General features: G+C 39.5%; 1 protein-coding gene across 4 annotated transcripts; it reads left to right on the top strand.

Annotated features, from left to right (window-relative positions):
* The first annotated feature begins 3082 nt into the window (after positions 1 to 3082).
* On the top strand, positions 3083 to 14250 carry NIPA2 (NIPA magnesium transporter 2). 4 transcript variants are annotated; one of them, XM_026103173.2, is made up of 8 exons: positions 3083 to 3109; positions 6159 to 6215; positions 8583 to 8643; positions 8982 to 9205; positions 10610 to 10666; positions 11415 to 11505; positions 12165 to 12325; positions 13255 to 14250. In XM_026103173.2, exons 4-8 carry the CDS (start codon positions 9067 to 9069, stop codon positions 13890 to 13892), a joined length of 1086 nt encoding a protein of 361 aa, XP_025958958.2. In that variant the 5' UTR covers positions 3083 to 3109; positions 6159 to 6215; positions 8583 to 8643; positions 8982 to 9066; the 3' UTR covers positions 13893 to 14250. The 4 variants fall into 4 exon arrangements, with proteins under 4 accessions (XP_025958958.2, XP_025958960.2, XP_025958959.2 ...); XM_026103175.2 differs by lacking the exon at positions 3083 to 3109 and adding an exon at positions 3203 to 3479 and having other exon boundaries at positions 9058 to 9205; XM_026103174.2 differs by lacking the exon at positions 3083 to 3109 and adding an exon at positions 3203 to 3479 and having other exon boundaries at positions 9017 to 9205.
* Positions 14251 to 15314: the final 1064 nt, after the last annotated feature.

Here is a 15314-nt window from a genome sequence, read left to right as displayed (position 1 = left end):
AATTCATGATCAAGAACTGTGTTTCAGTCTTTACACTTGTACTTAAGTGGATACATCAGTACTACTGCAGGTCAAAGTTAAAAGTTGTTTTTAAACAAGTAAATTAGCTCCTCGCCAACAAAATGTGTGCGGTGAAAAACACTGGCATGGATTCTTTAAAGTGTATATCCAGGTACAAATTTATTTTCAAAGGTGACAATGATACTACTGCAGTGTACAAAGATGGAAGGATTAGAAAACAGGAGAGGTTTTCTTATCTACATGCAGGATCTCTGAATTATTTTAATAGGAAATAGGAGGACTGTATATTTTAGGAATGCATCTTTAGCAGGAAAATTCAACTCTACTCTCTTGTGCAGTTCTGGAGTTAGGCTTCTAAAGCAACATTGTGGTAAAAGGAATTGTATGCCATCTATACTACTGTTATCACTGGCAGAGTGTGACATAAGCACTAACCAACCCTGAGGGTAAGCATCTCCCTCATGCAGTTCATAGAGGAACAGTGTTAAAAAGACCACAATCTGGTAGTGCCATTTACTCTCCCTTTCTTAACAAAAGAAAAATACTGTTGATTTTTTTGAGGTTTCCATGTTCCAAGGGCTGCCCAGTCTTAAGCAGTCCCTTGTAGAGCAGGTCAGAAGAGTTTTATTATATGACAGTACAACTGTTCTATGAATGGACTCGGAGACCAAGATTTGTGGTTAGGCTCAGCCCTTCTCACTAAATGCAGCAGGGACATGGCCTCCAGAGACTTTGTTGTAGCTTCCTGCTTCCACAATCAAGTTCCTGCCATGTAGAGACCTCACTAAATTTAACTGTCTTTTGGGTTGCTTTACAACTCTGTCAGATGATAGCATTCTGCCAAGGGACTGCATACTAGAGCAGCTTTGGGTTGATGGCTTATGATGGTTTTCGTTGCAATCCCTTCACCATGTGTATGGAGTTGAAAATTATTGCACAAGAGTCAGCCAGTGTGCAATGCAAACTGGAATACCTGCTAATGTTTCCTGAGGTTGTGTGGGTGGCATTTTTGCTTTTTGTACTACTTAAACCTTATGAGATGTTTATAAACATAATAGATGAATGGAACTATGAAAAAAATTCTGCCCAGAGACTTGCAAAAATATCTATCCTAGCAGACCTTTCTTGTGAAATAGTGAGCACAAAGGTGGACTGCATTGCTGACTGAGTTATAGTATAAGAATGGATTAGGCTAGGTAAGTTATCATCGTTCTTGTATTTGGAGTTCTTTGCTAAAATATCCAGATATTCTGAAAGCATCTCTGCAATAGTATGCTGTTATGAATTACTCAGAGGTACTTTTAATGTTTTCTGTTACAGAGCACAACCCGGTTTGAAATAAAGGTTGAATGATCTGTGATGAGTTGTAAGCACTTTAATACTTTCATATTTTGTGTGAACAGATCAGAAAATGTTAAGCAGAATTAGCTGAGAGAACATGAGCACAAAGATTGACAGCTCATGACTGAATTCCCTTGAAGAGTTTGTAATACTTAAAGGAGTTCAGTTAATATTTTCAGGTGTTTATTTCCTTCAGTATTCCCTTAAGTTGGTTAAGAGGCTTTTTGAAGGGAGGACAGTAGGAGAGGAAGCATAAGTTTACTTGCTTTAGGAATTATCATTAACACAGGAATATGTATGTGTATGTATTTTCAACATTTATCATGATCATAAACTTTGAATTTAGATATATGTACTCCAGTGCATACTGTACTGTTTTAGGTGGTACAGTGAATTTTTTTTAATCCATTTTAAAGCTGCATTAAGGAATCCTTTTCACCAGCTGTTGAACTTTTTCAGAGAGAGTAAAGGTTTTGTATCTTGCAAAACACAGAAATGCCAGCCTCCTACTGTGTATTACTTGGGTAGTAACTGCATATGACTTAGTTTATATGCATGCATTAAACTGTTCCACAAGTGCACAGTTCATGTCAGGAATACTAGATTAGTCTTGGGAATAGAATCTTGCCTTTGGGAGAATAAAATCAGCCCAAAATTTATCCATTTGCTCTGACTGACCTACATATTACAGGGAATAGTGATAGAGGGACCATTCTGGTTCAGTTGATGAGAAGGTATTCAACACGTAATGTGTTGAGCAATAGCTGTGTTATGGGTATGCTATGAGGGAAAGCCAAGATCACTTCTCCATTCTTGTTGTGAAGTTGAACTAAAATGAAGCGGCCACTTCCAAAGACCGTGGCTTGTCCAACACCAATCATGAGACAGGAAAGAAACAGAAGTAGGAACTCTTGTCAGTGAAATAGGTAATAAAACAGAGTCTAGTCACATTCAAAAAGGTAGAGTCATATCTTCTGTGTGGAGCTATCACATGTGCTTTGGGAGTGTAGGTTATCTAGACCTAACACTGTTAGGCAGCTTTGGAAAGTGTTATCTAAATCGTTTTGAAGAAGCCAAAAAGCCCTCTGAATCTTAAGTTTGCCACTTGCTTGCAGTTGCGTGTATCAAAGAGCCTTCATCGTAAGCAGAGTTAGAAATATTTGTATGTAACCACACATATTAATTTTATTTCATGTGTGATTACTTTATAAAGTGGTTTTAGTTGTAGAGCATGGATTAAGAGTATGGGATATGAATGAAAGTGTTTAAAGTGATGCAACTTACCAAAGAATGTAAAAATTGTCTTTTCCCCTATTGTATGTGGTTTCAAAGTTTAGATTTTTTTCTGTGAGAGCGTAAAACATGGACAACTTTCGGCAAGAAAGCTTAGGATAAGAACTGGCAATATTTTTGAACCATTCATGACTGTGAAATAAGTGTCCGCCGTACATAAAATAATAATTTAAAAAATGGAAGGGATGCCGCGAGGAAGGCAAAAACCGCGTCGTAAAGGACTGGTGTTGAAACGAACTTTACCTCCGCCTCGGGGCGGAGCGAGAGCCCGCCCGGCCGCTGGGCGACCCCGGTTCGGAGCGGCGAGCAGCCCTGGCCGTTGGCGGGGGGCGGTTGGGGAGTGGCAGGTGCGGAACGCCCCCCTCCCCCCACACCCTGCCGTTGGTGGGGGGCAACCGGGCCGGCAACGGCCGCCGGGGCGCCGCGCCTCAGAGCCGGCGCTGGTATCATCACGGTAAGGGCGCCCGCGAGTCCCCGCCGGCGAAATGACAGGAAGGGGTTACTCGCCGGGGGGGGTGTCACGTGAGGGGAGGCGGGCGGAGAGCCGGGCCGGGCCGCGCCCCTTCCGGTGGGCGCTGCCGGAATCGCCGCGGAGGGGCGGCTGGGCAGGGGCCCGCGACCGGCTCTCGTGTCTCGCTGCAGTTCCCCGCCTCTCCCCCGCGGCCAGTCCCCTCTCCCTCCCCTCATGGCGGCGGAGCGCGCGGGCACCGGCCCTTCCCACCGCCCGCTCCGGTCTCCCCCCTCTCCCTCTCCTCCTCTTTGTCCGCGCGCGGCGGCGGCCGCGGGGCCCCTCCCGGCGGGGATGTGAGGGGCGGCGACCGCAGGTAACCGGGAAGAGAGGGGGGCGGCCGGCTCGGGCTCGCCGGGGGGGAGGGGGCGGCGGTGTGTCCGGCCTCTCGGAGGACGGGGTGAGGAGGGGCGGGCGGCCGTTGTGGGGGGGAGCTGTTGGGGGGAGGGCGGTGCCTGCGGGCGCACGGCACGTCCCCGCGCCCACGTGCCGCCCCCTGCCCGCCCGGCCGGAGCTAAGGCCCCGCGCGGGCAGCGCCTCAGCGCGCTGCTTAGTCTCTTGCCACCGAGGGGCCCCAGTCGTTTCGGCTGCCGCCTACCTGTCTGCCTTCCTAGGGCTGCCCTGGGGGTCCCCCTCCCGCCCCTGTGCCGTGTTCGGGGCGCTTTCTGCGGGTGAGGAGAGAGCAGGCCAGGGCGAGCCCTGGCTTCGACTTCCTCGTTGCGCCAGGTTCCCTTAGGGCGGATGGTGGTGGTTAAGGATGGCTGTCACGGCTAGGTGAGCTGAAGCTGGCCGCTGGAGCCCAAGGAGACTTCCGTGGTGTTGACTTCTGCTTAGTGGGAAATTGATCTGGATTTGGCCCTGGAGACCATGATAATAATAATTTAAATAGCTATGGATGTTTGTTAGGCTCTCTAGCCAGCACAGAATTATTAAGTTACAGTGTGCTAACAGTACCAAAACTGTTGTGTCTTCATACTTCTTAGGGGAGTATGCATGCTGTTACTAGGGAGTTGAACCAGCATGTCATGGGTTTACTCCAGGACTGGGTTTAGCAGAGATCGAAGTTTGTGCAGTTTGGTTCCAGATCAAAAGAACTTCAGAATCCTGGTTGTGCTTTAGCTTGAGGCAGGAAAAAAACTATTTTTAGCTTTGGATTTTAGTTCAGAATAATGTTTTGTGTTCATTTTCGTACTGTGAAGATACAGGTTGGGTCTGACTCTTTAGTCCCTGATTTCCTTGCTCACTTCTTTCTTTCCCTTGATGGTCTTTTTTTCCCTGCAATAATTTTAAGGCTGTTTTAAATTAAAATGTTACGGAAGTTATCCCACCTCTTTTTGAATGCCTCATTGTATAGAGTTTTTTTCCTGAAAGGAAACAAGTTCGTTGGTTAGAAGTAAATGAGAACGTACATAACTGTATTCTCACACTTAGAATTAAACATTGTACTGGTTTTGTTTTCATTAGAAGTTACTAATTCTTCTCAAGATAAAATCTTAGCAAAGAGAAAGCAGATTTTAGCATTATAGGTCATGTCAAAGGAAAAACTGCAGCTAAAGTCTAGATTTGACTTTTAACTTACTGAGTTATCTTTCATTTGGAATTGCCCATCTTAAATTCTAAAGGTAAAACTTTAGTGTATCTGTGCTGGTGATTCATCCTACTGAGAATGAGGTTAGCATAATAGGTACAGCAAAGATAAAGCAGGTCATGGTATCTAAGCTTAGTTTTGAGTCTATTTTGATAGACTTCTAGGAGATACAGTCCATACAATATCAGTTACAAAGCACCTTCTGTAGTAGTTCATGCGTAGTGTGTGAATAGCACTCTGTTTTAGCAGATACTCTTTTGAAAAGAGAATACGTATAAGTAAGAAATGAAAAGAATAAGAAGCACAAAAATTTTCTAGTATAAAATTTTTCTTGTTTTCTCCCAGTATCTCAAAAAGGAATGTTTGTTGCTTTTGCTTTAATAATGGAAATCTGCTATGTAGAAGTAAGTTTCCCCACTGTTAAAGTAAAACTCTTAAAGTAGGCAACTTTAAAAATGTTTATGTATCTTTTGCTGTCTGAGTACTTGTGCTAGTGCCTCTTAAATTATGTTATTTGTATATATAGGCATCTTTATAATATGTCATATTTTAATACTTAGTTTAGCTTGCCTATATAATATGTAAATAATTTGTACAACTTTGCACACTCATTCAACCTTTTTGACAAAGCTGGAAAAGTATATCTGCATTTGAGCAGACTTAAGGTGCAAAATTGGAGGTACTCTTTCCTGAGTAATTTATACAGAATCTCGGGGTACTGTATGTGCACGTCTCAGTTTTTTAAAGGTGCATGTGATGAAGTTTTGAATGAGCATCTCTTTTGTCTTAATGCTATGTTGTACCTGTCCTTTTAGTGTTCTCTCTATCTCTATGTTTAAAAAAAGTTCATGAGTGAACAGAACACAGCTGAAGAAAAAGACTTGGATTAAAAAGTTGGCTGTTTGGGGGGATTTTAGTAATTTACTGAATATCTGTTCTTATTTTTTTTATAGGAGTTCTGTATATAAACATTGTCTAAAAACTCACAGTACTAAAGCCAATAATTAGAACTTTATAAGAGCTTTTGTAATAAAAATGCCTCAGCACTTAAGTTACAGAACAAAATTGAAAGGATTAGGATAGTACTTCACTTGAACTTTAGTGTGCTACCTTTTAAAGAACAGCTTAGATCTCAAATTACTTTCTTTGATGAGTCAAAAGCAAAAGGCATGAAATAACTGTAAGGTTTCAGGTGAGACATGTCTAAGGAAGATCAAATTTCAAAATCATGCTAATTTGTTATTCAAATGTTTTAAAAACAGAAGTCCTTTCCCTTTTTAAGGCATAGGTGAGTCAGTGTACAGTCTTGTGTTTGTCTTGCGTGAAAATGAGATTAACTTGAAATTATGGACTTTTTTCACTGAATTATTAAAATGCCAATTAATATTATTTTAACTTAAATTTTAGAAACCTCACATTGATATTTTTAAGAAGCAAATGCCTCTGGATTTCAGAACAGAGTTGGTATGTATAAAGGTTCTTCCAAAGACTCATAATTGAACGATGAATTGCATTTTGTTGTCAGAGAGTGTTTCTGTTTCCTGTAATTGTATTCCTGTAGAGGGAAACAAGGGAGTAAGTAACAGTAAATGTATGTTTGTTAAAAATCAATTTGTTGGTTCAACCCACTTTTCTTCTATGGAAAGCTTATGGACAGGAGGGCATCAAATAGATGCTCTAATTCATGGTTATAAACCTAAAACTTGACGTGGAGCTCTTCTAAATAAGCAGAATTGAAAATAAAATACTATATAATCGTGCAAAAGATGCTGGATTGTTGTATCTGGAGTTACTGTTACTAATTTCTTGTCAAAACAGACCTTTATTTGAAAATACTTCCATATGAGTAATGTCTGAATCTTGTGCTGTTTAGTATTAGTGATGTGGAAGAAAGGGCAACGAAATACTTAATTTATGGATGGCATTGAGCAGGAAAGGGTTGCCAGTGTGTAAAAGACAAACTATTCAGATGAACTGGAAACAGTTCTGAAAAAAAAGATGCTATTTATAAGGAATAAATAAAAATTATTGCACCTAGGCAGGAATGATTGGCTATATGAATACAGGTTGGTGAAAAGTAGTTCTCTAGGAAAGAATTTAAATGTTACACTAATTTACAAGATGAAGATCAGTCAACGTTAGATTACTGCTCAGGAAGGGCTAAGAACATCACCCATCTGGATTTATATAAAAAGAAGTATCATCTTCTGCTGTATTGCAGAAGTGATAAGAACTTAGCTGAAACACTGTATACAGCCTTGGGTGTTGCACTTCATAAAAAGTGAGGGCTACTGGGAAGGGACCCAGAGGAGCGCACAGCAGGAGGCCCAATGCCCTATCTTGCAGAGTAAAATAAGATGTTGGTGCAAAGATGGAGGGAGTTGTATCTTTTTCGAATCCATTGTGGACATCCAGCCAATGGGCTTTGGTAGTCAAAGTGAAGAGCTAGATTAAATAATGAGAGTTTCTAACAGTATCAAAACAGTGAGGCATGTCTGGGAAGATGTTTGTGATATTTCCTTCATAAGTATTTCCTGGCAGATACTTGTCTGAATTGTCTATAACCAGGAGGAGCAGTGAATGATGCTGCACTTGGGCAAAGGATAAATGGCCTGTGAAGGTCCTTTCTAGCTCAGTGACTTCATCCCATTTGCACTTAAGATCAATGTTTAGATGACAGAATGCAGAATTCTAACATTTAAATAGTTTAGAATATATTTAGATTATTTATAGGAGAAAAGACTGTCTATTTACTCATGAGGGCTGGTGGCCAGGAAGGCTAAGTTAGAACACTTGTCCATGCTACTTTTACTATTTGTAATTGTACACTCTACAATGTTCAGCTTGGAAAGGCGATACACATTTTCTTTGGCTGATAACTCTCTCACATTATAACACATTATTTCATCTTACATCACTTTTTTTAGTGCTTCTGAGTATTTGGAAAGCTTATGTTATTTGATAGAATAAATATTTAACAACTTTTGAGCTGTGTGTGTATGTGTTCTGCTTTTGGGAGAGGAGGAGTTTTGAGCAAAGAGACGAAGTGTTTCCTTGGTGGTTCAGACCAGACATGTTGTTTCTTGTCCACAGCTTTATTTGCCATTTGTGATACTCCTCATTACCTCTTAAAAATAAACTTTGTGGCTAATCTGGACTTTCTTATGTCCCAGAAGTTTCCCCAAAAGGTTTTTCTCCTTCATCTCTCCCTGCTGGCTAACCTTCAAATTCGGTACCTTCCCTGTGTTGTTCTTCATCATACTGTTGTGCACCTTTTGAGAGTTATAACTCACAGTAATAGGTGATCCACAGGCAGTTTGTAAATAGATGGTTCTTCAAGATAGTTCTTCAGGGCACTATAACTGCTATTCCTTGTGCAGATAGGAAAGTCTTGTCCCCTCATTACATCTTTGAAGTCAGAGCGATAAGCTAGTATTCCTCCATGAAACTGCTGCTAGTCTTGTATGGATGAAATATTCTGTATGTTAAATCAGCTGTGAATTTGGTTGAAGAGCCTTTGTAAAACTACACCAAATACAACTAAAACCACTGCCAGCTTTGTTTTCCTCCTAAATCTTCTAGCTTCTCACCTGTGTACAACTTAGCTGTAGCCCTGGTTGGTGGAACACAACAGCTTTGACATGTCCCAAAGCTGAAACTAGAGAGGAGTATAGATTCCTTTTTATAGATGCCTTTTTGACTTGGGTCCAGGTTTCCCTTTGATTGGTGAGAGGATGACTGCCTGTGCATGCATCTCAAGCTTGTTTGTGTGAGGCAAGCTACCCTATGATTAAGCACCTGTTCTAATCTTCTCTTTCATTTTTTTTCTAGTGGGTTTATATGGAAGACATGCTGTGGTTTTCCTCAAACTCTGTTGTAAACTAATTTCAATGTAAGTAATTGATCAGTATCAATATTCAGGATATAGAATTGAGTATATAGAAAATAGAGAAATAGATCACATGTTTAAAAGCTTTAACTTTTTTCAGACCTCATGTTTGATTGGGATTTCAATTTTTATATTCTGGGTCAGATGCCCTTCTGTGTGTTCAGACTTGTTAGTCACTCATCCTTGCTTCAAAGATTGCTGGGGATTTTTGGCTTTTTTTTTTTTCCTGTGATAGCATGGGCTGTCTGCATTAAAATCGTGCATCATAAGCTGTTGATATTTTTTCCTATAGAGAATACATATTTCTACCAGCTTAATTATGATGTGTATATTTTGCTCAGGTTTCGGTGTTGCATCATTTTGTTTTGAGTAACAGAAGTTCTGCTGTTCGCTGATCCATGTGACTGTCTTGAGTAGTTTTACGAGATGAGCCAAACTCATGGAAGATATGACTCCTATATTGGTCTGGTGTTGGCTGTGAGTTCCAGCATTTTCATCGGAGGAAGTTTCATCCTGAAAAAGAAGGGCCTCCTCCGGTTAGCTAGGAAAGGCTCCATGAGAGCAGGTAAATACATGTTTAAGAAACTTGCTGCCATTTAAGCTTTACTGCTTAGCAGAAGATTACTAAATTTCTCATCGTTTTGACCTTTTTTGTTTGTTACAGGCATCTGAAACCCAAAACATACAGCTAATGTGTTTTTCCTCTGGTGTCAGATGCACCTAACTCTGTGTGTGATACATGTTATTTGTATTTTATGCCTTCTGGGAACATTTGTAGAACTACTTGTTTGCATGTCAGTTAAGTTTGAATTGTACTTGCAAATTGAATTTGGAACCAGGAGTCTCATCCCTACCTCTCTATACTCCTGAAAGAATGATTTTAAAGAGTGTAGGTGCATTTGTGTGTCAGGACATTGTTTTAGGCAAATAAAAATCATGTGCGGAACTAAGATTTCTTCTGAAAAGTCTGCAAAACAGTTGCTGAGAAGTTTTAAAACAAGCCAGGAAGATTCTAAATGGTGTTTGGTTTTAGTGATGGGTTAATATTTTACCAAAGCAGAAAAAGTCATTTTAGTGGACTGCTGTGTACAATTCTAGCTTTATTTTGTTGAACTGCATTTAATATTAAATCACTTCTAGTCTAGCTGATACCATTTTGGGAATTGATTTTCATCCATTTGCTGATGTAGTTGATCCAAACAGAAAAACGCTGACTAGCGCTAACTAGGTTTCCTTCCCATCCATAGCTGACTCTCTATTTGGTAGATGAGATGCATGCTTGAAGTATCCAGTAGAAAGGTAGTCGGAGCTCTTTCTACCACAGAGACAGACTTAGCATAAGGTCTTCAGGATTTTATAAGCCACCAACTCTTCCACCCTTCCCCAAATATATGCAAGAGAAAGGAATGAGTAAGAATGGTTACAGTATCCTTAGATCATTCAGAAGGTTGAATCTGAATATTTTTAATTCAGTACCTTTCATCTCTGCTTCTAAAAGATGGTTGATTTTTGAATGGGATACAGAATTCATGCTCCCTGTTGTGGAGGAGGAAAGTGTCACTGCACTGCACATGTTTGTACATGTAATCAGCCATTTTACTTGAGCATTATTTCCAGAAAATGGGTCTCTCTTAAGAAACATGTAATTTGGACTTTCATGTTGTTAAAGTGAGTTGAAAGAATTCTTTTTCAGGGTAAAACAGATATGGTTACCAGTGCCACTTCCAATACAAATGAAATAAGTAGTTTTCAAAGTATTCAAAGTAGGTTGTTGGACGCACCTGCACATCTGATCAAAGATGACTTGATGTCAACCCCTCTCAATATAGATGTGAAGTATGAAAACACTGCCCATCTTTTTCAGAGCATGGAGTACAAAAATTGTTTTGGTGACATTATCAGTAACAGCACTTAGTGTTTGCTTACGTATGTTTTCCAAAGAGTAATATAAACATTCTCTCAATTTTAGGTCAAGGTGGCCATGCATACCTTAAGGAGTGGCTGTGGTGGGCTGGACTTCTTTCAAGTAAGTATCAAAAATATAATTTGCATTATATAATTTAAAGAAATGACTGTGCCATAGATGGCAGCAGTGGTTAACAAGAAATGAGCAAGATAGGAACTCTGTAGTATATAGCAATGTTATGTGGTTATTTGATGGATGCAACCCTAATAATTTTAACAACTTTTCTCACATCAGAAGCTCTTTCATTAACTTTTTTTTCCCCCATGTTGGGCAGTGGAACTAGGCAGACTTCTTGTTTTGCTTGCACTAGCATATGCATTCTGCTTTTGTCTTGGCACAGAAGTGTTTAGATGTACAAGATTGTTTACAGGGAAGCATATTGTGGGATGATGTCTTGTTTTATGAAGGTGTCGTGTTGCCCCCCAACCGCTGAAGCTCTGGACTGACTGGCCATATTCATGTAACTACATTGTTATGTGTTGTAGACTGTTACTGCAGATTTTCTTCATGCAAAAATTAAAATAGCCTGAGTTAGCAGGCTGGGGAGCTACAACATATGCACCAAATCTGAACATCTCTTCTAATTTGGCTGAATGCATTTCAGTATCTGTTGTCCCTCAGCCTCTTTCGTTTTATAAAATATATTAATGGAGGCTTTGTACTCTGCTTTTATACTCTTAGCCGAACACCGTAATTAGAATTTTCCCTTGTGCCCTACTACACATTTGTGCCTGCAAGAACACTTGCTGTGAATCACAGGTTTGTTACATAAGACAGCCTAACTTACTTTATTATTATTACTCTGCAGTGGGAGCTGGCGAAGTAGCTAACTTTGCTGCCTATGCTTTTGCACCAGCTACATTAGTGACTCCTTTAGGAGCTTTCAGTGTTCTTGTAAGGTAAGAAACTTAACAAAAGGCAATGTGATTTCAGAGAGAAAAGAAAATAGTTGCTTAGGAATGTATGTCGCTGAAATATGTTGTAATAGATATGGTTTGTTCTTCTCTGTGCATAAAGAATGCTTATGAACATTAGGAGTAACTTTGAATCTTTTCAAGTATGAAGTGAGGTGATGCTCCATAATCATTCTAGCAGTGCATCGCCACCTCAACCTGTGAAAACATATCTTTTGCATTTCAAAAAAACACATTACAGAAGGATAATATTTTCATTCCTAATTAAAGTTAAGGTTTTGTCTTTTAAAGATCATTCTTATGAGTGCTTAGATACATACAGTGTGTAATATTTTCCATGCAGTGTTTGAGGAGGTACCATAAAAAAAGATTTCTTGGGGAGGTGCCAGATATTAAGGGGTAGTTCTGTCCATAGCGAGTATCGCAGAAGCGGAAAATCAACTGTGTAGTTATTTTAAGTATATGCTTAATTAGTGGATTTACCACAACTGATTTATGGACATTAATAATGTTCCAGCTCCCTGGAAGCTGTACATGAGAGTATACAAGTGATCTGTGCAGTCAAAATAATCTGTAAGATGATAAGCAAATTAATGAAATATTACTAATTCCATGCTTGCTGATGTTTTTTATTTTTTCCTTAGTGCCATTCTGTCATCCTACTTTTTAAATGAAAAGCTTAACCTACATGGAAAAATAGGGTGTTTGCTAAGTATTCTGGGATCCACTGTGATGGTGATTCATGCTCCACAAGAGGAGGAAGTAGAAACTTTGAATGAAATGTCCCACAAATTAGGTGATCCAGGTAAGAAAAATGTTGGTTTGATCTCTAAGTAGCTACTACAGGAGGACTTGTATACTTAATTTTCTCTAAACAGCCCATAATTTTTCTATTATAGTTGCATTACCACTGCTTTCAAGTTCCAGGAAGATAAGTCCATGTCTGCTTTACGTTGTCAAAGTGAGGTAGAAATTAGCGTTCTGTGACAAATTCCATAGGGAACTTTGCATGATGCCAGTGAACTTTTCTGGCTTTGAACAAAGTGTCTTGATGTGACCCACTGAGATGATGGTATCCAGTTGTGCTGCTTCATTTTTTTTAAAAAATGTAACTTTTATAAATTTTAACTGTAGTGTCTCTGTAAGCCCAATTTTGAGCTATTCTTAAAATGAGTAAGTAGGTTCTGTGGTAGATGTGTGTCTGATGAGAAGCATTCTCTTTGAGACTATCATCTGCTGTGCTTAGGTGGAAGATGAGGCACTCACAAATACACACCTGCAAAATACTATATGTGCAAAGACTGTTTCCATTTTAAACATGCAGAAAGGTCTAGCACAAAGATTAGAAAACCTGATCTGATGGGGATCCCTCACCTGAGGGATGACCTGATTATTGGAAATCAATGATGAATGCAGCAGCCTGCCAAAACATAGCTCTTAAAGAGTGTTCAGGCACAAGCCCTGTGTGCAGCAGCCTCTACGCTTCACTGAGCCTGTGTGTAAGGGAACATAAGAACTTAACCTCGTCGTCATGCTGATAGAATGGTAATATAACATGCCTGAGTTTCAACTCAGTTTTTCAACTTTGATATGGGAGGAGTAATAAAAAAACATCACTGAGCTTTTCTGCTTACATTGAGCCAGTCAATCATGTGGTTAATGTGTGCTTTCTTGGTACCCCTCAAAAGCTTCTGATACTGTATGTAAATAACACGATCTTTTTCCCATCTGCAGGTTTTGTGGTCTTCGCAACTCTTGTTGTCATTGTGTCTTTAATTCTAATATTTGTGGTGGGACCTCGTCACGGCCAGACCAATATTCTTGTGTACATAACAATTTGCTCTGTAATTGGAGCATTATCAGTCTCCTGTGTAAAAGGTTTGGGCATCGCTATAAAGGAACTTTTTGCAGGAAAACCAGTGCTGAAACATCCCTTGTCATGGATTCTGCTGCTAAGCCTTATCATCTGCGTGAGCACGCAGATCAACTATTTAAATAGGGCTCTGGATATATTCAACACTTCAGTAGTGACTCCGATATATTATGTATTCTTTACAACATCTGTTTTAACTTGTTCTGCTATCCTTTTCAAGGAGTGGCAACACATGGCAGCTGATGATATTATTGGCACCTTCAGTGGCTTTCTCACTATTATTGTGGGGATCTTTTTATTGCATGCCTTTAAAGATGTTAGTTTCACCCTAGCAAATTTGCCTGTCTCTCTGCGGAAAGATGATAGAGCAGCAAATGGTACTTTGCTGAGCACATATGACTGCTTTAATCACGATGAAGGAAGTTCTACCTGTGTAGGCGAAATACAATCCACTGAGAGTCTCTCTGCCAGGAGAAATGGAAGTCTGTCAGCCTTCTGAAAATATCTACATGTTAATAAAGAAAAGAACAATTCTGTAACTCTGGAATTTTTTTTCTGCTGTGAAATGTCTGAGCTTGTCTAGAAACTGATGTACTTTAACAGTATAGGTAGACAATCATTAATTTTTAAGTTTGGTTAGTTTGGACCAAGAACACTGATGGGATTTTAATTTGCCTTATTTTTACTTTAAAAATACTAAAATGACCTCAGACCACAGTTGGTTTTGTTGCTTAAGTTATGTGTAAATACTCTCATTTCACTCTTCTGTTTTAAAGATTTATTGCATTAATGACAATTTTATCAAAAATAAATTGCTTTATTTCTGCATTGGTGGTAAACAGTGCAGTGAAGCTGAATCCTTTTGACTTGTACCTGAATGTATACCAAGTGATTGCAAACATACTAAAACAGGAGCTGTATTAAGTATTCTTGTCCCAATTTGTGAAAGAGGAAAGGCAAAACTACAGGCACGCAAGACTAAGATTACTTTGAATGGATTGCTGTGCTAAAGCTGTATGTTTAAAAATGCAGGATTTACAGTATATCAAAAAAAAAAAAAAAAAAAAAAAAAGCCCTTACCAAAATCAGAGTAGGTGAGTGGGAACAGCAGCAAGGCAGGAGCTTCTGCTCTGCTTGGATGGGTGAGGTAGTAGCTCCAAGTGTCATGCTGGCTGATGCAGGAGGAGAGATTGGAGCAGTTAATAGTGGCCAAAATATTAACTGCCAAGGGCAGGGAAGAATGCAGACTGTAGAAAAGTCAGTGAACAGCTGGGTGCCATTCTCAGCACCAAAGCACCAGTCTAGCAGAAGGGCAGATTAAAATGTCACACAACACAGGCTGTTACTTTATGTTGTAGTAGATGCTTTGGACTCCAGACCCAGAGACAGATGAATTATTAAAAAAAATTATATATATGGGGGGCCCTCTCTTTAACCTTACTTTTTGTTTGTTTCTGGCTAGAAGCAGTTACACCAGGTGAGGCAGTTCATAAAAGTGGGTTAATCTACTTCTGTAGCCAGAAGCTTAACTCCTTTAAAGTCTAATATCCTGTTGAAAAGGAGAAAAATAAGCTACCTTTAAAAATATGAAATAAACACCTCATAGGACTACAGTATATTTGAAAGTCTCTGGGACTCATAATCATGAAAGGGAAAAAAGTGATCTTAAAATTCATTTTCAGACCAGCAGTTTTACAATATTAGAAACTGATTCTTTTATTGCTGCTACTTAACCTGTAAGAATTACAGTTTAATCAATCACATTAGGATTCATTATTTTTTAAACAGTTCTTACAGCAGAAATTAGGTTTTATTACAGGGCCAAGCTTTGCCTCAGATGTGTGAGATGTAGCCCTAAACCAATTATAGTCACTTAATTTGTTCATTTCCTTAATTGAAGCCTGAAGCAGGGGAAATGTTT

The sequence above is a fragment of the Dromaius novaehollandiae genome, chromosome 1 (assembly GCF_036370855.1).
Source record: "Dromaius novaehollandiae isolate bDroNov1 chromosome 1, bDroNov1.hap1, whole genome shotgun sequence".
Lineage (NCBI taxonomy): Eukaryota > Metazoa > Chordata > Aves > Casuariiformes > Dromaiidae > Dromaius > Dromaius novaehollandiae.
This window is presented reverse-complemented; position numbering and strand designations above follow the sequence as displayed.